Here is a 22,221-nt window from a genome sequence, read left to right on the forward strand (position 1 = left end):
TTCTGTCATTCTATGGTATACTCAATATTCTTTGCCAGCATCCTAATTGAGAAGCATTAATTCTTCTTCTTTGTTGTTGTTAAATGCCATAAAACAAAACAAAACAAAACAAAAGCCCCCATCCTTGTAGAACTTACTCTTTAGCAGAAGGAGGATTAAATGAGCTAATATTTGTGTACTTGCTGCCGGAAACACTGTGAAGTGGGGAATCAAAGGTTAGGTTTCATTTCATTTCAGTTCTTTGGTATTCCATGATAAGCACATGAGTACTTTATATTCAATGTTAGAAGGTGAGTGAATCACATCATGTATTATCAGGAGAAGAGGCAAAAGGAGAGCAGAGTGGCTGTATTTTTTATTAGGTGGGCAGGGAAACATTCACTGAGAAGGTGACAGTTTAGCAAGGACCGGAAGGTGTGAAAGAGCCAACCAAGCATCTTCTGGGGAAAGAGCATTCTGGGCACCAAGGGTCGGAGTCGGCAGGTGTGTTTCCGGCTTAGACTCTGAGTGAGAGGAGAGACTATTCTGGGTTTAGGGTAGACACAGACCCTCTGACTGCTGTTTGAAGAATAGACTGAAGGGAGGCCACTAGGAGCCTGCTTCAGGGGAGAGAGGACAGTGGCCTGACCAGGTGGAGGCATTAAGGTAGTGAGAAGCCAGTTGATTATGGATCCATCCAGAAAATGGGCCATTATTATTAGGCCTGGGGAATGAGGGTCTTAATCAGATTTTATCCAGCCATGGACTTGAAGCCTGTGGCATCCACACAGCTGTGAGCATGATGACTTTTTTTTAAACAGAGCTTGGGTTTATGGTGAATGTGCTCAGTGTGGGCTCTGCCCTTTAGTGAGGGAATAAAGGCAGTTCAAGGTGAAATAAGTGGGTGCCTGGATTCTGGAATCAGAAGGGTCCTGGCTGACATCTAGGCTTTGGCCGTTCCCTAGGCACCTTGGACGGATGACTTCACCTCTCCACCTCCATCACCTGCTTTAAGAAGGACATGGTTACAGGGAGAATTGAGCTCCTGCTTGTTTTCATTGCTGTCTGGCACATGTTCATTTCCTTGTCCTCCCCAAACTGCCCCATTCCCCACAGCAGATGAATGCGTGTGAATTGCGTGCCTCCCATGTGCTGCTTAGACATGTGCCGGCTGTGACTGACACCTGGCAGTAGACGCTTTTGGCATGAAGTTCCACGTGAGGATTTTGTGAGAAGATGTTAGAGGAGGAGTTAGGAGCTCTGACTGTGAGGTGGTCAGCGGGTGTGACCCTGGGGAAAAGGCAGGAGAAGGAGGGGCCACTGCTCTGCTGAACACCTCTTGGTATCTAGGCCCTGAGCTGGGCACTTTAGACACACCTTCCCTTCCATCCAAAGTAGGTGATGGACACTGTCTTTTAAATATGAGACGGCTTCGATAGGTACATGAAAAATTGGAATTGAAAGAAATGGAGTTTTTCCTTGAATGTTTTGAAGCCCCTTTATTTAGAGTCTTGGTGTGGCCTTATAGGATAAGCACTGGACTGCTAACTGCAAGGTTGGTAGTTAAAACCCACGGGCTGCTTCTCGGAAGCCCTAGACAGGGTTATTATGAATCAGAACTGACTTAACAACACTTAACAACAACAATAACATGTATGTGTATCTATATAGTTAAGATTTTATAACTCATTAGCAATCGATCTTCTATTAATAGCATTACATTTTAGCATGAGAGCATCCCATTCATTATATTGGTTTGCTTTCTAATTATAAAACTGTAGAGGAAAGTCTACTGTTTTGCATGAAAAATGGGTATCTGAAACAGGTTGGATGATGAGGTGAAAATTTAATGCAGTGAGTGTACTGTTAAGGTATAATACATCAGTTTTCACTTGGTAAATTTCGTAATAACAACAACAACAACAGAAGTAGATGATGGACAGAGCAGTGTCTCTCAAGTCAGAGAGCGTTTGAGTATTTCCTTCAAAGCTCTTGTTGATATCCTAGAGCTGTCTGCCGTCTTAACCTATTGCCTTTGAGTGCATTCTGACTCATATTGACCCTCTAGCACAGTGTAGGACTGCTCTGTACACTAAATCTTTATGGGACCAGACTGCCTCATCTTTCTTCCTTCGAGCAGCTGGTGAGTTCAAACTACCCACTTTTCAGTTGGTAGCCAAGTGCTTTAAGCACTACACCACTAAGGCAGTATTATTTACTTAATGTTGTTGTTGTTAAGTGCCATCAAGTCGATTCCGACCCATAGCGACCCAGTACAGGGTTTCCGAGGGTGTAAATTTTTACGGGAGTAGAAAGCCTCATCTTTCTCCCGCGGAGCAGCTGGTAGTTTCGAACCACTGAGCTTAAGGTTCGCAGCCCGATTCGTAACCACTACGCTACCAGAGCTCCTTAATGCATTTTAAATGGACTAACTTTATCCACCACCCCCCCTTTCTTTTTTCTTTGGTGCTATCTGTTAAATCATAGTCCTGAAGTACTATGGCTAATCCTTCTAGAATTCTATACATTGAAATCTTAGGAGTCCTGGTGTGGCGCTGTAGGATAAGCACTGGGCTGCTAATTGCAAGGTTGGTAGTTCAAACCCATCAGCTGCTCCTTGGGAACACTATACAGGGTCTCTATGAGTCGGAACTGACTTAGCAACACTTAACAACATCATTTATTAAAGCAAATTCATGAATTTTGTTGTTCTTAAGTACCGTGGAGTCGGTTCTGACACATAGCTGCCCTTCATAGGGTTTCTGAAGCTGTAAATCTTTACAGGAGCAGAAAGCCTCATCTTTCACCTGTGGACCGGCTATGAATTTTGAACTGCCAACCTTGAGGTTAACATCCTGATATAGAGCTTCTTGAATTCATGAATGTATTGTAAAAAACAAACCGTCATTGCTTTAAAAAGAGGTACCTGAAGGAATGATTATGCATAGTATGTAGGGTTTATTGGTTTTATAATGAGAACATTGGAAGGAGTCTTTATTGGATACTAAAGAAAGACAGGTGACTCAGTGAATTTGCTTTTAAAAATGAATGCTTAAGAATGTGCCCTTTGGTTGTTTAAATGATTATATATCCCTGAGTGTTTTTGTGTACATCCCCCTCCCCCCCCAAAAAAAAAACCCAACAACAACAACAACAAGAAAAATCCAGAAGGAATAGAAGCAAATACTGTTGAACAATGATGCACAGAGGCGATTGTAATCATTTCAGTGAAATGGTAAGTGTAAAACCAGTGTTCTCCCATGTAAACGATCACTCAATTCACACTAAAAACATTTTTAAAAAAAAGACTGCTCAGTGTTGAGAGACGGAACTTGGGATCAGGAGTTTGGAGCATCAGGTGGTGAATGGTGAGGTGATCCTGGTCAGCAGTCACCCTACGTGCACCCACCCTGACCACCTGTAGTATGTTGTATGGACGTGTTGTAGATTTATACTTAATGGATTTATACCCCTCAGCGATGTCAAGAACATGTGGAAGGGTATGGAGCCACAATCTAATGCCAGTGTTAGCTGGTCATGAATATATGCACAGTGCAGAAGGAGCCCCTGCACCCAGCTTTCCTTGTAGTTACTTGATAGTTTATTTATAGTCAGCCGTGGGTGACTACCTAGGACCTACTTCTCTATCTCCCTTCGTTCCTCTTCACTCCTCTCATGTGTTCTTCTTTTCTCAGACTCTTCCTTATCCTCCAGGGATATAGCTCTTTCCTGAAGTTTGCCATTTTCCTACATGGAAATGCATTTGAAAAGACCCAGATATTGAGCATCTAGAGTAGGGGTGGAGAATGCGCGACCCACAGCCCGTGTAAGACCTGCAGAATCATTTGGTCTGGCCCTGCCAAGGCAGCCACAGTTCCAGTTATGACGTTAGGGGTGAGTTAAATGTTTGACCAAGTACAGCAGGCTAATTTTTAAATTGATGATTTTGTATGGCTCTCGAATATTATTAAGTTTTGAGCAGAAAAAAGGTTCCCCACCCCTAGTCCTGGTGTGGCATTGTGGGTTAATGCGCCAGACTGCAAAGCCGTTTGAACTGCAAGGTCGGTGGTTCAAGCTCACCAGCTGCTCCTTGGAAACCCTATACAGGGTCGCTACGGGTCAGAACCACTTGATGGCACTCAACAACAACAGCAACAACCCCTGGTCTAGAAAGTGAAGTACACAAAGACAGACCAATCTTTTTCTTGCTTATTTTAAATAAGTATAATCTTTATACATTGTTGAGCTAACAAAAACTTCATCTCTTTACTTGTTAAAGACCCTTTTATCGCTGGAGGTAAGGGTAGCAAGAAAATGAACAGTATGAGGGAGGAGACGGAACTCTGGCTCTAGTTGCGTGGCCTCCAGGCTTTTGTCCTCCAATTATGATGGTTTATGTTTCTTTGGACTGATTGTTGATTGTTCTGTTGGAGACTCCTGAGCCAACAGACACTTGAAGGTTTGGAAGAGGGAGGGAAGTTTATCTGTACCATTTATCCTGTCTTCATTATGTTGTTGTTGTTTAGTGCCATCAAGTTGGTTCTGACTCATAGCAATGCTGTATAGGGTTTCTGAGGAGCGGCTGGTAAGCTTGAACCACCGACCTTGTGCTTCAACTGACCTTAAGGTTGAGTGCTTATCCTACAGGAACATAAAACTTGGTACAAACATGAGTTGGGGTAAATAGAGAAGTTAAAGAAAATGAACTGGTAAATATGTGAGATTGTATAGCAATGTCTGTTCCCTTTTCCCCCTTTAGGGCAAACACCCATAATTCCTTCAGCTGCCTCTCCCATGAATGGCTTCTGGACTCTGACGGTTTGGTCTTTTCTTTTGTACTCCCTTGAGAAGTGTGTCTGTAGTCTTCCTGCCGTGTGATTTTAGAGCAGAACCCAACCAGTTAAATACCCTGAGGCAGTCTGGCTGGCTTTGAGTAGTGTGGGTTTCTCAGAGTGTCTGAGGACCACCTCACTAGAGTCATTTGGGCCATTTAAAAATGCCTCACCCTAGACCTAAGAAATCAGAAGCTCTGGAAACAGGACCCAGGAATCCGCATTTTACACAAGACTTTTGCACATTAAAGCGGGTGGTGGTGGTGGTTATGTGCCATGGAGTTGGTTCTGACTCACAGCGACCCTATTATAGGGTTTCTGAGGCTGTAAATCTTTGTTGTTGTTGTGAAGTGCTGTTGAGTTGGTTCCAGCCCATAGCGACCCTATATAGGGTTTCCTAGGAGCAGCTAGTGAGCTTGAACTGCTTACCTTGCAGTTCAAACGACTTTGCAGTCTGGTGCATTAACCAACAGTGCCACACCAGTAGAAAGCCTCATCTTTCTCCTGCAGAACTGCTCGTAGTTTCGAACTGCTGACTGTGAGACTAGCAACCCGACTTGTAACCACTATACTACCAGAGCTCATTACACTGAAGCTGGAGATGTTCTCATCTGAAACTGCCCTGCTGGTACTGCAGCTGAGGCGTGCAGGCTTGTTGGAGACACAGACATTGCTTCTAACTCTCTTACATTACATTTCCTCCTTGTCCTACCTCTGTCATGTTAAGACCTTAGAAAACTGGAATACAGCCCAGTCCTGCAAACACGCTGAAAACCTTGCAGGACCCTCTGAACATGAACTGCAAAGTGCTGATGGAGTGGGAAACAGTGAGGTGGAGACAAGGTGGGAGAGGGGGGAACCCAGGGACCTGGTGCTTTGTAATGAATGATTGGGTACCCTGCAGTGAGAGGAAGGGAGGGCCTGCAGCTTTTGAACTGTTTGTAAAGTGGGTCATGAGCTTGGGTATTGGAAATTTGGAAATTAGATGGGGAGGTTTCTTTTTTTTAGCTGCTTGTGGACTGCCTGACAAAATTAAATTATATCTGGGACATCGTGCAGACACGATAAAAGTCACATTAGGGAGGGACCCAGCTTGTGGATTCATCCTTTTCTTTTCTTATAAAAACTGTATATGAAATTGTTTTTCACATTTCCATTTAAAATGAAGAAATTCAGAGTTTCCATTGAAAACTAATAAATTATCCTAGGAGTTCTTGATTTTCAAAGTGAGTTAAAAAGTTATTGAAGGGGGAGATGTCTTAGTTACCCAGTATTGCTGTAATACATGGATGGCTTTTACCAACAAATTTATGTCCTCACAGTGTAGGAGGCTAGAAGTTCAAATCCAGGGCACTAGCTTGAAGGGAATGTTTATATCTCAAAAGAGATTGATTTAAGACGCGTGCTCCACTAATACTGTCTCATTATCGTAGCAAAATTCATTCCCAAATGGGATTACATCTACAGGTATATTGTTGTTGTAAAGTGTCATCGAGTTGGTTCTGACTCATAGTGACCCTCTAAAGGGTTTCCAAAGACCATCTGGTGAGTTTGAACCACTGACCTTGTGTTTCAAACCTACCTTGTAATTCAGTGCTTTATCCTACAGCACCACACCAGGACTCCTACTACTTGTAGTTATTACGTGCCGTGAGTCGGTTCCAACTCATCGCGACCCTGTATATGGTTTCTGAGGCTGCAAATCTTTATAGGAGCAGAAAGCCTCATCTATCTCCTGTGGAATTGCTGGTGGTTTCGAACTTCTGACCTTGAGATTAGCAGCCCAACTCTGTTAAGTGCCTTCAAGTGAATTCTAACCCATAGTGACCCTGTGTAGGGTTTCTGAGGGGTGACTGGTGAACTTAAACTGCTGGTCTTATGGTTCAAATTGACCTTGCAGTCCTGCGCATTAACCCACAGCACCACACCAGGACTCCAACTATAGGGGTTAGGATTTACAACACATATATTTTTGGGATGCACAATTCAATCTATAATAAGAGGCTACATACAGCCAACTGAGAGCTGATGGTAGCGTAGTGGTTACGAATCGGACTGGAACCGCAAGGTCAGCAGTTTGAAACTACCAGCTGCTCTGCAGGAGAAAGATGAGGCTTTCTGCTCCCGTTAAGATGTACAGCCTTGGAAACCCTGTACAGGGTCGCTGTGAGTTGGAACCGACTCCACGGCACATAACAACAACAGAAGCAGTGATAAAAAGAAGCAAACAAACCAACAATAGATCTGTTGTTCTAAATAAACAAAACCCCAAACCCATTGCCACTGAGTTGATTATAGGACAGAATAGCACTGCCCCATGGGATTTCCAAGGCTGTAAATCTTTTTTCCGGAGTGGCTGATTGGTTTGCACTATTTACCTTTAGTTAGCAGCTGAGAAATTTAAACATTGTGCTACCAGAACTTCTCTGTTGCTCTACCTATATCTGTTAATCAAGTTATCTGTCTGCCACTAGTCCAGGAAAACTTTGAGAAAACACCATTAATATGATTTCAGAGACATACAGATTTAAAACCCCATAGTTTTATTCTGAAGCAGTCTGCAGAAGTTTATTATACAATACCTCCTTTTGACAAAGTGAATTATTGCAGCCTCACTCGATTGGACACTTTAACCAGTGAAAAGGAGGCACATGTTCCTGAAGGCTTAGAGTATATCCCACATGGAAGAAATGCCTGTCTTTTGGATAAGGGCCAAGATGAAGATGGAGAAGCATGTGACATTTCTGAAGGGGAGGTCCAGGGGTTAGGAGGGAGCTGCTGAGCCCTCAGGCCCTTCTAGGAACAGGTTCCACTAGGACACTGCTTTGTGTACCAAAACATGCTGTCATGTTACTCTTCCTCTCTGAGTGTCTGTCTCTGCCCATTCATTTGTTCTTTTATTTATGCACCAAGCAATTGCTGAATCTCTACTACATATACAGCATTTTTCTAAGAGCTGGATACATATACCCTTGAATGACAGAGACAAGGCCCTTGCCTTCTTGTTGCCTTATAGGCTTGTTGGGGTTTGGCAGAGACAGGTAATAAATGGCTAAACACTTTAAAATATAACATGTTTAGTAATAAACAGGTCTGTTGTTGTTGTTGTTGTTGTTGTTAAGTGCCGTCGAGTCGGTTCCGACCCATAGCAACCCTGTACAGGGTTTCCGAGGGTGTAAATCTTTACGGGAGTAGAAAGCCTCATCTTTCTCCCACGGAGCGGCTGGTAGTTTCGAACCGCTGACCTTAAGGTTCGCAGCCCGATTCGTAACCACTAAGCTAACAGGTCTGTAAGGGATACAATAATACTAGTTTGGTATGCACAACTTAGAATAGGCAACCATTTGAGATCAAATGGGAAGCATTTACCCAAAATCAAAGTTCAGAAAGGTTAGGAAAGAAGTAGTAATGGAAACACGAAACAGGGAAGGAAGTGGGATAAGTGATGCTACTTTGAGGAGATTGTAATCAGTGACACAAAACAAAATGTATATGAATTGTTGAGTGGAAAACTGATCTGTAAACCTGCACCCAATTTACTATAAAAGGGGGGGAAAAAGTCATGTGTTTTGTTGTTGTTGTTAGGTGCCGTCTAGTCGTTCTAATCTACAGCGACCCTGTGTACAACAGAACAAACCACAGCCCTGTCCACTGCCATCCTCACAATTGCTGCTATGCTTGAGGCCATGGCTGCTGCCACTGTGCCAGTCCATCTTGTGGGGGTCTTTGTCTTTTTCGCTGACCCTCCACTTTAACAAGCATGATGTCCTCTAGGAACTGGTCTGTCCTGATAATATGTCTGAAGTATGAGAGATGAGATGTAGTCATCTTGGCTTCTGAGAAACACTCTAAGTGCACTTTTTCTAACAAGGTTTGTTCGTTTTTCGGGAAGTCCATGGTACCTTTAATAATCTTCTCCAACACCCTAGCTCAAATGCACCAATTCTACTGTCTTACAGTCCATTGTCCAACTTTTACATGCATATGAGGCAATTGAAAATACCATGATTTAGATCAGACACACTTTTTTTTTTTTTTTTTTTAATAAGGTTTTTATTGTGGATTGAGTGAAAGTTTACAGGGCAGATCATTAGTTTTACATTCAACAAATCATATACCTTGTTTTATTACCATTATTATAATCCCCTTCATGTACCATCAGTTAATAGTATTTCTCTGTATTCACTTTAGCATTTAAAAAAAAAAAAACACACCATCACTCAGGCATATATAATAATTTACACCTCCAAAGGGTACATTCTGCAAGTCGGCCTCCTGGCCACCAGCTCTTAGACCCTCTCTTCCCATGAATCCAGAGTCCTCAGCCGCTCCCTCTCTCCATGACCCCATCTCTGCCTCTGTGTCTGTCATCGCTGCTTCTCTGGATAAGGTCCCACATTCTGTTTGTGCTTTTCTCCCTTGATGATCCAAGGGTCCTCTGTTTATGGACTGTAAGATTAACCACTCCCCTGTTTTTGTTACAAAACTTCTACAAGTGTGACAGTCGCAATTAGTCATGATAATAATTATTCACTATTGAATCATACAAATCTTATCCCCATCTCTTTTCACCAGACCCATCTAGATAAGATGAAAACTATTCAGCAGGTACTCTTTCTTTCCCCCCATACTCTTAAACTAAACACCCTCTTAAAACCTTGTAAGCCAGTCACTTTGTGCCTTTATTGCCCCCTCATTTTAGGTTGTTGTTGTTAGGTGCCATCTAGTTGGTACCTACCCATAGCAATCTTATGCTCAGCAGAACGAAACACAGCCCGATCCTGGGCCAACCTCACTACTGTTGCCATGCACTTGAGCCCATCAATGCTGCCACTTGGCCAATCCATCTTGTTGGGGGTCTTCCTCTTTTTCTCTGACCTTCCACCTTACCAAACATGATATCCTTCTCCAGTGACTGGTCCCTCCTGACAATATGCCTGAAGTATGAAGTTTGGCCATCTTGACCAACAGAAGAACACTCTGGCTGTACTTCTTCCAAAACAGATCTATTGGTTCTTTTGGCAACCCATGGCACTTTCAATATTCTCCTCCAACACCAACAATAGCATACATATTTTGAAGATAGGGTCTTTCCTTCCCGCTATACAGGTTGTTGTTAAATGCCATTGAGTCAGTTCCAACTCATAGCAACCTTGTAGAGTGGTTGGTGAGTTTGAACTGCCGACCTTGTGATTCAAACCAATCTTGTGGTCCATTGCTTTATCCTACGGTACCACACCAGGCTCCATCATACAGGTTAGGAGGTGATCATTTTAATGGAGAGAATAAATCTGGCAGTAGAATATCTAGGATTAGTTGTGTGTGCAAGGGAGATGGTGGTGGTAGTGGTAAGGGTGTGGAAGGGAATAGTAGCTACTGTTTTTGATCAGTGAAGCTCACTGAGTAGGGGACATTTAAACTGACACCTGAATGACCAGAGGATCTGAATACATGGAAATTCTGAAGGAGAGCATTCTGGACCAGAGAGGAAAAGGCAGTGCAAAGGCCCTGAGGTGTAGATTTGTATTGCATGTCTGTGAGTCTTGGGAATACACCTTTACCTTTATAATGCAGATCAATGGGAATCCCAGCTGCTTTCCAGAAAATCATCTGCCCACCAAGTCCTGTTGGAGTTCTTACCCAGATTAGGAATGTGTGGGTGGAGCTGGCCAACTTCAAAATGAAAAGCTGATCAGAATTAGAGGCCTGCATCTATCTCTGTGTGTGTGCTAGTGGAGGCCTAGGAGATTTGGGGGGGATTCTGTTCCTCCCTATAGCCCTCAGAGCAAATTATTCTGTGCTGAGGAATGCTGCCGGCTGGGGATTAAGGGGGAGTCTGCTCCTGCTCCAACAAGACAAGCACTTGCCTTTGGGATTGTGCCAAGTACTTGTTCGTTCTCTGGAAGATCCACTCTGCTGCCCGAGCTCAAAGAGCCTTTCCTCCTCGTACCTGCCCTAGTGGCCTTCCAGTGTGGAGGTGGTTCTTTTTACTAGTTACAGTTGAGTCAGCTCTGACTCATGTGACCTGATGCCTAACAGAACAAAATGTTGTCCGATCTTGCGCTGTCTTCGTCATCACTGGCATTTCTGAATCCTGTGTCAGTGTGTCTTATGGAGGGCTTCCCTTGTTTTCACTGACCTTCTACTTTACCAAACATGTTGTTTCGTTTTGTTTTGTTTTTAATAGCAGTTGGTTTTTCCAGATGATGTGTCCAAGGAGCTTCTAAGGAGTGTTCTTACTGTATTTCTTCTAAGACTGAATTGTTCATTCTTCTGGTAGTTTACTGTATACTCAATATTCGTCACTAACACCCGCTTGAAGAAGGGGGTGTTATTTCCCAATGTGATGCAGATGTTCCTACGTAGTAACCTTTTTTGATACATTAAGACCTCTTCAATTCACATTTTGTGAGCATTCAGTAGCAGCTGAAGTTTCTTAAGCTCTGAGTTGGAAGAGGTTATCAATAAACAAAATTTCTGAAGTTATGTATAATCTACCTAACTGGAATATTTTAATAATGTTTAGTTCATTAGTTCGAATCTACCTGCTGCTTCCACTAGAGGAAGATGAGATTTTCTGTAAAGATTTAAAGCCTCGGAAACCCTACGCAGGGTCTCTGTGACTTGGAACCAACTCTATAGCACACCACCAACATCACCACCAGTAGTGCTAGGGACCTGGTTTGGATGAAAACTGTGAAGGAACCTTGTTGGGCACTGGTCAGTCCCAGCAGAGGTGGGTTTTAGGGTGTGGACTGAGAGTACCAGGTGAAAGACTGAGAAACCACCTTCCATCTCAGCCAGAGTGTCGCCTAGCCAGCAATTTTGATGGTTGCCATAAAGCATCATTGTTTTTAGGTGCTGTCGAGTTGGTACCAACGCATAGCTACCCAGTGTACAACAGAATGAAACACTACCTGGCCGTGCACCAACCTTTTGCTACACTTGAGTCTATTGCTGCCATTGTGCCAGTCCATCTTGTGGGGGTACTCTTCTTTATTGCTGACTTTCCACTGTTCCAAGCACTATGTCCTTCCTACTCCAGGGACTGGTCCTTCCTGAAGTATGAGAGACCAAGTCTGGTTATCCTAGCTTCTAAGGAGCATTCTGGCTGTACTTTTTTGTTGTTATTGTTGTTGTTTTAATGTTTTATTGTGAATTATATGATAGTTTACATAGAAGAACATTAGTTTTACATTCATTCTATCGTACATCGTATCATTGCCATGGTTACAGTCCCCTCCATGCATCATCAACCAACCAAAGGGTATACCCTGCAAGCCTGCCCCCTACACTCCCCCCTATTCCCCCCCAGTCTTCAGCACATAGTCACTCTCCCTCTCTGGATCTAAAGACCCCAGCTGCTCTATCGCTCATGCCATCGTCTCTTCCTCCATCTCAGGCATCACTGCTTCTCTGGGTATGTATACATTTTTTTTTGGATGGCAAAACACATGACTATCTTGTGTTGAAATAAAGTTATGTATATTGAAATAAATTTCCATCACAGGGAACTAGCTGATAACCAACAGTCAGTTCATTATGGGATGTCACATATAGCAGAATGGCAATTGAAAAGAAAAGTCCTCACATGTTGCAGAGGCTTCAAGAAGAAACAGATAGTGATACCATGGACTTGGTTCCCTGTGACAAACAGCATCCTAATTTCTTCTCAGAGAAGAAACTGCGACCATGCAGGCAACTTTTGATAGATGTTGTTGTTGTTGTTATGTGCCATCCAGTCAGTTCTGACCCATAGCGACCCTGTATAGGGGTTTCCGAGGGTGTAAATCTTTATGGGAGTAGAAAGCCTCATCTTTCTCCCGCGGAGCAGCTGGTAGTTTCGAACCGCTCACCTTAAGGTTCGCAGCCCGATTCATAACCACTACGCTACCAGAGCTAGCTATATTATTTGGTTATACTTCTTCCAACACAGATTTGTTTGTTCTGGCAGTCAATTAATTCCTGGAGCCTTGTTCTTTGCCAATGCCTTCAGTGTACCTTGGACTTCTTCTTTCAGTATCATTGACTCTTGATTTTATGGTACCTCTTGAAATGGTTGAACATTGACTATTTCTTTTTGGTACAGTGACTGTGTGCATTCTTTCCATCTTCTTTTGATGCTTTCTGTATCAGTCAATATTTTCCCTATAGAATCCTTCAATATTGTAAGTTGAGGCTTGAATTTTTTCTTCAGTTCCTTCAACTTGAGAAATGCTGAGCATGTTCTACCGTAAAACTGATGATTACACATGCATTTATCTTCTCAAATTTGTTGTTATTGTTGTTAAGTGCTGTCGAGTTGGTCCAACTCGTAGCGACCCTGTATAGGCTTTCCAAGGAGGAGCTGATGGGAACTGATGACCACAGAGCAGGGGGGTTACATAATGGGAGGTGCATGTGTGGACTCACGGGTTATTGCAGAATCTACCCCCCTAGCACTCTGGGCAGTCCTTTAGGGCAGGTCCTACAGTAGATGGATTCCATCATTTGGCAGGAGCTATGGGAATGGAAACCCTATACAGGGTCGCTATAGGTCGGAATCAATTCAACGGCACTGAACAACAACAACAGGAATGTTAGATTTGGGTTGGTTTCCCAGGACTTTGTGCTGGCATTCATTTTTCCAAAGTTTCTCCTGGCTGAGCAGGGGGAGGGACCGCTGGCCAGTTCTTGCCCTCCAGCCATCCTGAGGTGCTGTTGTTTAGCTGGAGAAGCAGCTGCTCTTCAGGAGGGCCTGGTGTTTCTTGGGAAGCTAATGTCTTCCTGTGCCCAGGGTCAACCCTTGTCACCTTTCTTCTTTGCTCCAGAAGCGCAGCCGTGCCCTGACTCGCAGTGGGATCTTTTCCACCATGCTGGTGTTGAACTAGGGGCTTAGCATAGCCTTTTGTCCCCAGTGAACAGAGAAGCAGTGACCTGGCTCCTCAAGCCTGTCTGTTACAGTGAAAGTCGGGCCAGCTGGCAGAGATGCCCGCTCCTGGCTGCCACCCGGCTCTGCCATTACTGATGGCCGTGGCCTCCCTGTGTCTGGAATGTTGACAATGTGTTGTGCTGTGTTGATAATGGTGGAATGTGAGGTAAACTCTTCCCCACAGAACTGTCCATTTTAAAAGAATTGAGTCTTTTAAAGTCTCTTGTGTTTGTTACACAGCACTCTCTCAATTACTTAGAAACTTTATTTTCAAAAGCAAAGTCATGTTTGAGGACACCTTTGCCTGGAACAGCCTCAAACACTTCTGAATTTGGGTGTTTTTAGAAGTCATTCACAGAATTCATTAAAAATAAAACGCAAAGAAATTTAACACAGATTTAGTAATTACTCTTGGGGGTGTGGAATATTGTCATAAATGAACCTTTTATAAAGATCACTCATAAAAAGTCGATTATTATGTTGTTACTATGGGCTGTCAAGTTGGTTCCTACTTACTCATAGCAACTCTGTATAGGATTTTTAAGGAGCAGCTAGTGGATTTGAACACTGCGGTTAGCAATCCAGTGTTTATCCTACAGTACCACACCAGGATTCCTAGATCATTATAAATGTTGTTGTTAAGTGCCATCGAGTCGATTCCGACTCATAGCGACCCTGTATAGGGTTTCCAAGGAGCAACTGGTGAATTTGTACCATTGACCTTGCAGTTCAAAAAGACCTTGAGGTCCAGTGCATTATCCCACAGCACCACACCAGGATTCCTTGTCCTTGGATGATTATAGATGGTGGTGGTGGTAGTGTGCTGTGGAGTCAGTTCCAACCCATAGCGACTCTGTATAGGGTTTCCAAGGAGCAGCTGGTGAGCTTGAACCACCGACCTTGCAGTTCAAACGACTTTGCAGTCTGACGCATTAGCCCACATCACCACACTAGGACTCCAGATAGAGGGATAGAAAAATGAACTGCTTTAATGATATGATATGGGCTCTTGTGGGTTGAGGCAACATTTCCATTGACAACATCTTACATGAATTTATACAGAGCTGTGTGTAAAACATGGATGGTCTTGGGATGGTGAGGATGCTGTGCTCAGGATGATTCAAGTCACCAGTGGGCTGGGAAAGGCCTAATGCTGCGGATGGACTTGAAGGGTTGATAAAGAAGTTATCTTATAAATGGGGTATGGGAAAAACAGTATTTTATGTGTTAACATGCTGGACTGCCAAGTCAGGTTCAACCACAGTATCGACAGTTCAAACTCACCAGTTGCTCCTCGGAAACCCTATACAGGGTTTCTACGGTTTGGAACCAACTTGACAGCACTTACCAACAACAACAATGACAATAGGGTCAAAAAAGTTAATATATATAAATATTAAATACAATGATGAAAGTTATAAATAGCTTTTTGACTCTTCTCTACATTCCTAAAAACGATACATTTGAGTTGGCACAAACAATTTTTTGGATATTCTCATTGCCATCATATGGGGTCTTCTCATATTTTTTGACTTTGTAGGTTGTGTGGAATTATTTCCTCCAGCTCCTGTGATGAATGGTTTGAAAGAGAGAAGGACAGAACAGAGTAGTGGTATTTTTTCTCCCTCTCTTTTTCTCAGCCTCCTGCACTCTTGCTTTTCTGCCCTCTGCCAGGCACCAGATTCTGGACTGGGTTTGAATAGGGGCTTCTGAGTGTGCCAGACAACACGACCTGGCCTCTGAGACATGCGGCTACAGGCCTGTCTTTGGCGTCGGTGATATGGGAGTTTAGATTCACACTTACAGGGTCTGTACTTTGCTTCCTGCTGCACGGAGTACTTGTCTGAACATATGAATTTATCTTTGAGTAGATTTATTATTTGAAATATTAATTTGAGTGTGCTTCACGGTACAGCATCTGGAACAATGTACCGAGTACAGTTTGTCCTCATAAATCTAGTAATGCTGACAGGATGTAATTGTCTCCTGTAAAGCTCTGTGTGAGATGGGGTGAAGGAGTCAGCTGGCTGCTGGTTACCACCTCTAGCTCTGAAGGGGCAGGCTCTGCTCTCTCTCTCTCTCTCTCTCTGTGTGTGTGTGTGTGTGTGTGTGTGTAGTTGTTCAGATTCATTCTTTTTCTTCCTCTCTAACAAATACAGAGGCTTCCATGTCTGTGAGAATCCTCCGTCAGCATCCGGCTCCTTGTTACATTCCAGCTTCCGTTGATGGTTTGGAGATGTAATGAGGCTCAGAGGGAAAAGCTGGCTTCTGGGTGCAGACTGGTCTGTGAGGAGCAGGGATTCAGGAGATGAGGAGAGTGAAGGGGCCAGGATGCTGATGGGAGAGACTGCAGTGTCGTTTCCATGCTTGTTGTATGCATTCTCACTCCTGGATCACACCTGAAGATACTGAGGCTCAGAGAGATTCAGTAACTTGCCTAAAGTACAGTTCACTTAGTTTGTTGTTAAGTGCTGTTGAGTCCGTTTGGATTCATAGCAACCCTGTACAGGAGCAGCTGGTGGGATTGAACTGCCAACCTTGTTGTTAGCAGTCCATCACTTATCCTGTAGTGCTACACTAGGACTCCCTTAGTTTAACAAACTTATATTGATGGCTTGTGCTGGGCACAGGGCATGGGGCAGTCATATCCTCTGGCCTCGGAGCTCCCCTTTCAGTGGGCATAGAAGCCAAGACCTACCTAGTGAGTCAGTCAGGGTAGGCAGGGGTCTGTGTAATGGAGACTGTGGGGCAGAAGGGGGCATCCAAGCAAGGTTAGAAGATTGGATAGCAGTTTACCAATGGTTCTGGGAAGGGAGTGCATAAAGATGAGAATTGTGTCCCAGGGATTGGGAAAAGCAGGCCGAAATATACAAGGACATGGAACTTCAAGGTGTGGTCAGCAAGAGGGTGGGGGGCTGCTGGCTAAGTCCTGCCTAAGCACAAGAGGAGGGTAGGGTGGGAGAGGAAACCAGAGGCACTAGTGCTGGGGCTGTAACCGAGGGCACTGAGAGGCCATCCGAGGTTATGCAGCCAAGGAGAGAAATAGATTAATTTGTGTATTTGAAATATGAGTCTAGAGGTATAACAGGTGCTAGTGTGGAACAAGGTGAGGCACCAGGTAAAGCAACTGGCCAGCATTGGTGATGAGCCTGCAGCCAGGAAGCAACAGCTTATACCAAAGCAGGAGCAAGGGGGAAAGAGAATGAAAGGTGTGTGAGAAGGGAAAGACGTAATTGGTACTTGTATTGGGAAATGGAAGGAACTGGTCTGAACTCCTCATCTCTGATTTAGTGGACACAACAAAGAAAACTGTCAAAGGAAAAACAAGACAGTTAGGAAAAGGATAAGGAAAACAGTTAGTACATTAGAGGAAAAATGGCAAGAACTTTTAAAGGACATTTATATGGCTGTAATCTTAAAAGTTCATGAGCAGCCATCTAAGGTGCAAAACTATTGTCCTCTCCATGTGTGGAAGAAAGAAGAGTGGTAACATTTGAGAATGCTTGGAATCAATTAGCTCAGTGGACTAATGGAGCACGTGAACATCAGTCATCATGACTCTGAGACCAGAATAACTAGAGGGTGCCTAGCTACCACTGCCAACTGCTCTAAAAAGGAACACATTAGAAGGTTCCAGATAGAGTGGGAAACAATGTGCATCAAAATTATTGAAAAGGCTGGGCTTACTGGTCAGGAAAAGACTGGAGGAACCTGGAACTACGGTCCTTGGCCATGCTTCAGGTCTGGAATGGAACTCACCTTCATGTCCCAATTTTCAACCAAATGATGGATAGTTATATGGGGGGTGGGAGTGGGGGGCAGTAACACTAGTGAAATATGCTTTCCATGGAATGGTCAGCCATTCAAGATCAAAGGGCAATGTTTACTTGGGGACAAGGTTCAGAGGGGTTGGGCAGAATGGTGAAATGGAAATAGGAAGCAGAGGGAGAAGTGGGGTCACTGGTTGCATGTAGGGGATTGCAGTCATTGAGATGAAGCAAAGTGTATGCTTTGTTGGAGGTAAAGCTAATGATCTGCTCTGTAAACTTTCACTCAGTTCACAATAAAAAGTTAAAAAAATTTTTAAACAAAAATAAGCTAGTTTTTTATAAGAATATAAGAGCCCCTGGGTGGCACAAACAGTTAAGCGTTTAACAACTAACTGAAAGGTTGACTGTTTAAAAACCACTCAGAGGTTCCTCAAAAGGACCACCTGGCTGGTGATCTGTTTTTGAAAGGCCGCAGCCCACTGAAAACCTGTGACTCGCAATTCTGCTCTTAAACACATGGGGTCACCATGAGTCTTAACTTGACAGCAACTGATTTGGGCTTTTTTTGCTTTACAAAGAGAAAACATACTTAAAAGAGTTATAGAGAACAAGTTAGGGAATGACAAGGACTAAAGTTTAGAAATTTAAGTAGGCCTAAGGATTCCTAGTATGGCTCTGTAGGATCAGCACTGGAGTGCAAACCACAAGGTGGGCAATTCAAACCTACCAGCTGTTCCTCAGAAACCCTATATAGGGGCGTTGTGAGTCAGAACTGACACAACGGTAGTTAACAACAAGGAAAAAAGCTGAAATCAGAGAATACTAGAAAGATATTTATCATTGTCTCATTGGCTATGCAAAGGCATTCGAATGCGTGGGTCATAACAAACTGTGTAGCACTGGGAAGAATGGGAATGCCTGAACACTTCACTGTGCTCATGAGGAAGCTGTACACAGAACAGGAGGCAGACATTTGAACAGAACAAGAGGATACTGAATTGTTTAAAATCAGAAAAGGTATGGACTAGGGTTGTATCCTTTCACCATACTTAATCTGTCTGCTGATCAAATAATCTGAGAAGCTGGATTATATGAAGAACAACAATGGCATCAGGATTGGAGGAAGACTCATTAACAGTCTGAGATATGCAGATGACACAACCTTGCTTGTTGGAAAAGATAAGGACTTGAAAATCAAAGACTATACCCTTCAGTACAGTCTTTATACCTCAACATAAAGAAAATAGAAATCCTCATAACTGTACCAGTAATCAGCATCACAATAGATGGAGAAAGATTAAAATGGTCAAGGCCTTCAGTTTATTTGGATTCACAATTAACACCCGTGGAAGCAGCAGTCAGGAAACCAAATGACATATTGCATTGGGCAAATCTGCTACAATGACCTCTTAAATTTGTTAAAAAGCAAAGATGCCAACTTTGAAGATGAACGTGCAAGCGTGCACCTAACCCAATCTTTTCAATTGCCTCATATGCATGCAAAAGCTGGATAATGAATAAGGAAGAGCAATGGAGAACTGATGCCTTTGAATTATTGTGTTGATGAAGAATATTATACTGTGTACTGGCAGAAGGATAAATCTGTTTTGGAGGAAGTGTAGCCGTAATGCTCCTTAGAAGCAATGATGAAGGAGGACCAGTCCCTGGAGATGGACATCATGTTTGGTAAAGTAGAGGGTCAGTGAAAAAGAGGAAGGCCCTCAATGAGATGGATTGGCCCAGTAGCAGCAAAAATGGGCTCAAGCAACAATTGTGAAGCTGGCTCAGGACCAGGCAGTATTTTGTTCTGTTGTACACAAAGTCACTATGAGTCAGAACTAACTCAATGACACTTATTGTTGTTAAGTGCTGTTGAGTCAGTTCTGACGCATGGTGACCCTGTATAGAGTTTCCGAAGAGTGGCTGGTAAGTTTTGAACCTCCAACCTGTGGTTAGCAGTCCTTATCTTAGAGTGGTTACCAGTGTTTATCTTACAGTGCTACACTAGGACTCCCAATGTCTCCTAACAACAAGGAAAAAACCCAAACATTAAGTAAGTTAAGGGATAAAAAGAACTTTCTGGCCAAAGGCAGAACCAAAAGTAGGGAAGAACAGATGGGTGGGCTGTGACCTACTGTCATGGAGTAGGTGCTGACTCATAGCGACCCTGTATAGGGATTGGAGGCTGTAAATCTTTATGGGAACAGAAAGCCTTATGTTTCTCTGGAGAAGCAACTGGTGGGCTTGAACTGCTGACCGTGTGGTTAGCAGTCTAGTGTTTATCCTGCAGTGCCACCACGGCCCCTTCCAGGACCAGGAGAGGGAATTTTTCTAGTCATCTGATGACAGGAGGCCTTGGAAGTATAGTGAAGTGCAGGCTGGACTGTGAGGTGTGGAACGGAAGGAACCTGGGCAGGGAAGGGAAAAAGTAGAAGGTAAATAGTTAAACAGAACTTCCCTCTTTGAAAAATTCTTGGGCATTGCCACATCTGTCTTTTCTCCAGATGACCCACCAGTATAAACCAACCAGCCTGGCAGATTACACGGCCCTACCTTCTTTCCCTGTTGGCCTCAGAAAGTTAGAAGAGATTGTAGCAGTTGGCAGCCTCACTTACTTGTCCTGGTCCTTAAGCTCCAGGGAAGAGGGAGGTTGAGACAGAGTTGTCAACATATCTCATGAAGGTTGAAGGAAAAGGAGGAGCATGTAGACTTCTGGTTTGGACCATATTTATTGAATGCCTCTTGTGTGCTGCAGATTGTTCTAGATGTCAGGGAGAAGAGCCGGGTATGGGGCAACAGAGAAAACTAGCAAGACACACGGCAATTTGGTATGTCCTGGTGTGGCGCTGTGGGTTAATGCGTCAGACTGAAAAGCTGTTTGAACTGCCTGGTCGGCGTTTCAAGCTCACCAGCTGCTCCTTGGAAACCCTATACAGGGTTGCTATGGGTTGGAATCGACTCAACAGCACTTAACAGCAACAAGTCTGGGGCTACATGTGTGATGGACTCGTTATAATCTTCTGAAATAATGTCTGACAAGGAAATCCAGCTAATTAGGGTCCTATTAGCATTAATATCAACTCTTACCACAGGTCTGCATTGATGTTCTCCTTCTTTGTCCTTGCTGTTAAGGAATGAGAATACGTTTACCATGGAAATCACATAGGTCTTGAAATCTGGAGAGCAGGATTCGAGTTCTGACTCGACTACTTACTAGCTATTTAACTGTGCAAGTGTTGGTATCTGCTTTCTCATTTGTAGTTTGGAGGCTGCCTCACTGAAGTTTCAGGGTTGTGGGTATCAGTGTGTTGGAGGGGGCTTCAAAAAGTTCATGAAAAAATGTCAATCTCTTTTACTTCAATTTTCCCACAGGCTTTTTGAAGTGTCTTTGTATATATATATATGAGTGTTTCATGAGCTGTGAAGTTCTGTTCAGCATCTGGTGACATCTCTATACTTTAAGTGTCTCTGAGGAAAACCACAGTACCTAGATATTTCTTATACTCCCACAATACCTCTAAATTGTCTGGGGTGTTCAAGTCATACTGACTAAGTCAGTGGATGAGTTTGCTGTGACACTAAGAATTGTATGAGTTAAATTTTCCAGTGATCAGCCTTTCTCATTATTCACCGCCTTAGGTTAGGAAGGTGGAGCTGGACCATCTGGCCTGCCTGGGGGGCATGATGGACCCCGGGGAGGTGGCCATCCATGGAGAAGTGTTGGTCACCCAGACCTGCAGAAGGTCTGGTCCAGAATTTTAGGACCAGACAGTGGAACACGGTTTCCAGGCACTGGGCACAAAGTTGCTTTCATGATGGTCCTGCTTGAGATTCTGGAGCAGAAAAGCAGACTGGGGAATATTTCCATTTCCTGTCCTCCCTCTGATAGTTCTTCCACCACACGTATCCTCCCACACATGTCTGTAGCACCCACCCCTCTTCACATGAGGCCCTAGGCCCCATAGCCAGCCTTGACTCTGACTCACCATTCCCTGTTTTCTGAACTCAGTTGGAGCCCCCACTCTCAGCCCAGGCTCCTGGACCTTGGAGGCTCCAGCATCTGTTTACCCTTTCGTGGGCTCACGTGTGTGCTGCTGTGTTCACAGTGCAGTTGAGGGCCAGGTTGCTCACTCCGTGACTCTGTCCCGCCCACCCTGCTGCAGGTCATCTTCCATGATGTTGCTGTGCTGACAGACAAGCTCTTCCCGGTCGTGGCAGCCATGCAGAAGCACTTCAGCGCTGGCTCAGGGACATATTACAGCGACTCCATCTTCTTCCTCTCGGTGGCCATGCATCAGATCATGCCCAAAGGTAAAACCCTGTGTTTGACTTCTGTGTTGACGTCCCTGGCTCCAGCCATTTCCCTGTATCAGATATAAGAGCTTCATTACACATGATAGGCAGTGGGAGAGAGCCAGCAAAGCCCTTTGTCTAATAGAGCCTTCTTCCCAAGGAGTCAAGGGCCAGGCCTGGGCTACATAGCTTGTGGACCCATTTGTAAGGATGCAGTACAAGTTGTGCACTGTGCTGTTCTGGACGTAGGGAATCTGGGTCAGTCTTAACTCTACCTCAGTTCTCACATCTGTACAATGACAGGTTGAACTAGCTGATCCTCCATCCAAATCTCTGATCTCATTCTTTCTAGTTTGAATCTATACTTAGCAGTTTTTAAATGATTATGTCTGTGTGTGAGGGTATGCCACAGTGGTTTAAGCACTTGGCTACGAAT

General features: G+C 43.9%; 1 protein-coding gene across 1 annotated transcript in view; it reads left to right on the forward strand.

The window, feature by feature from the left end:
- The window catches only part of XXYLT1 (xyloside xylosyltransferase 1), a 288,436-nt gene that overhangs the window by 24,072 nt on the left and 242,143 nt on the right, over positions 1-22,221 (forward strand). Inside the window, exon 2 of the mRNA XM_006873127.1 lies at positions 21,656-21,803. Coding sequence (XP_006873189.1) covers positions 21,656-21,803 — 148 coding nt within the window. The remainder of the gene's footprint in view (positions 1-21,655; positions 21,804-22,221) is intronic.

Source organism: Chrysochloris asiatica, unplaced genomic scaffold (assembly GCF_000296735.1).
Source record: "Chrysochloris asiatica unplaced genomic scaffold, ChrAsi1.0 scaffold00224, whole genome shotgun sequence".
NCBI classification, from domain to species: Eukaryota; Metazoa; Chordata; class Mammalia; order Afrosoricida; family Chrysochloridae; genus Chrysochloris; species Chrysochloris asiatica.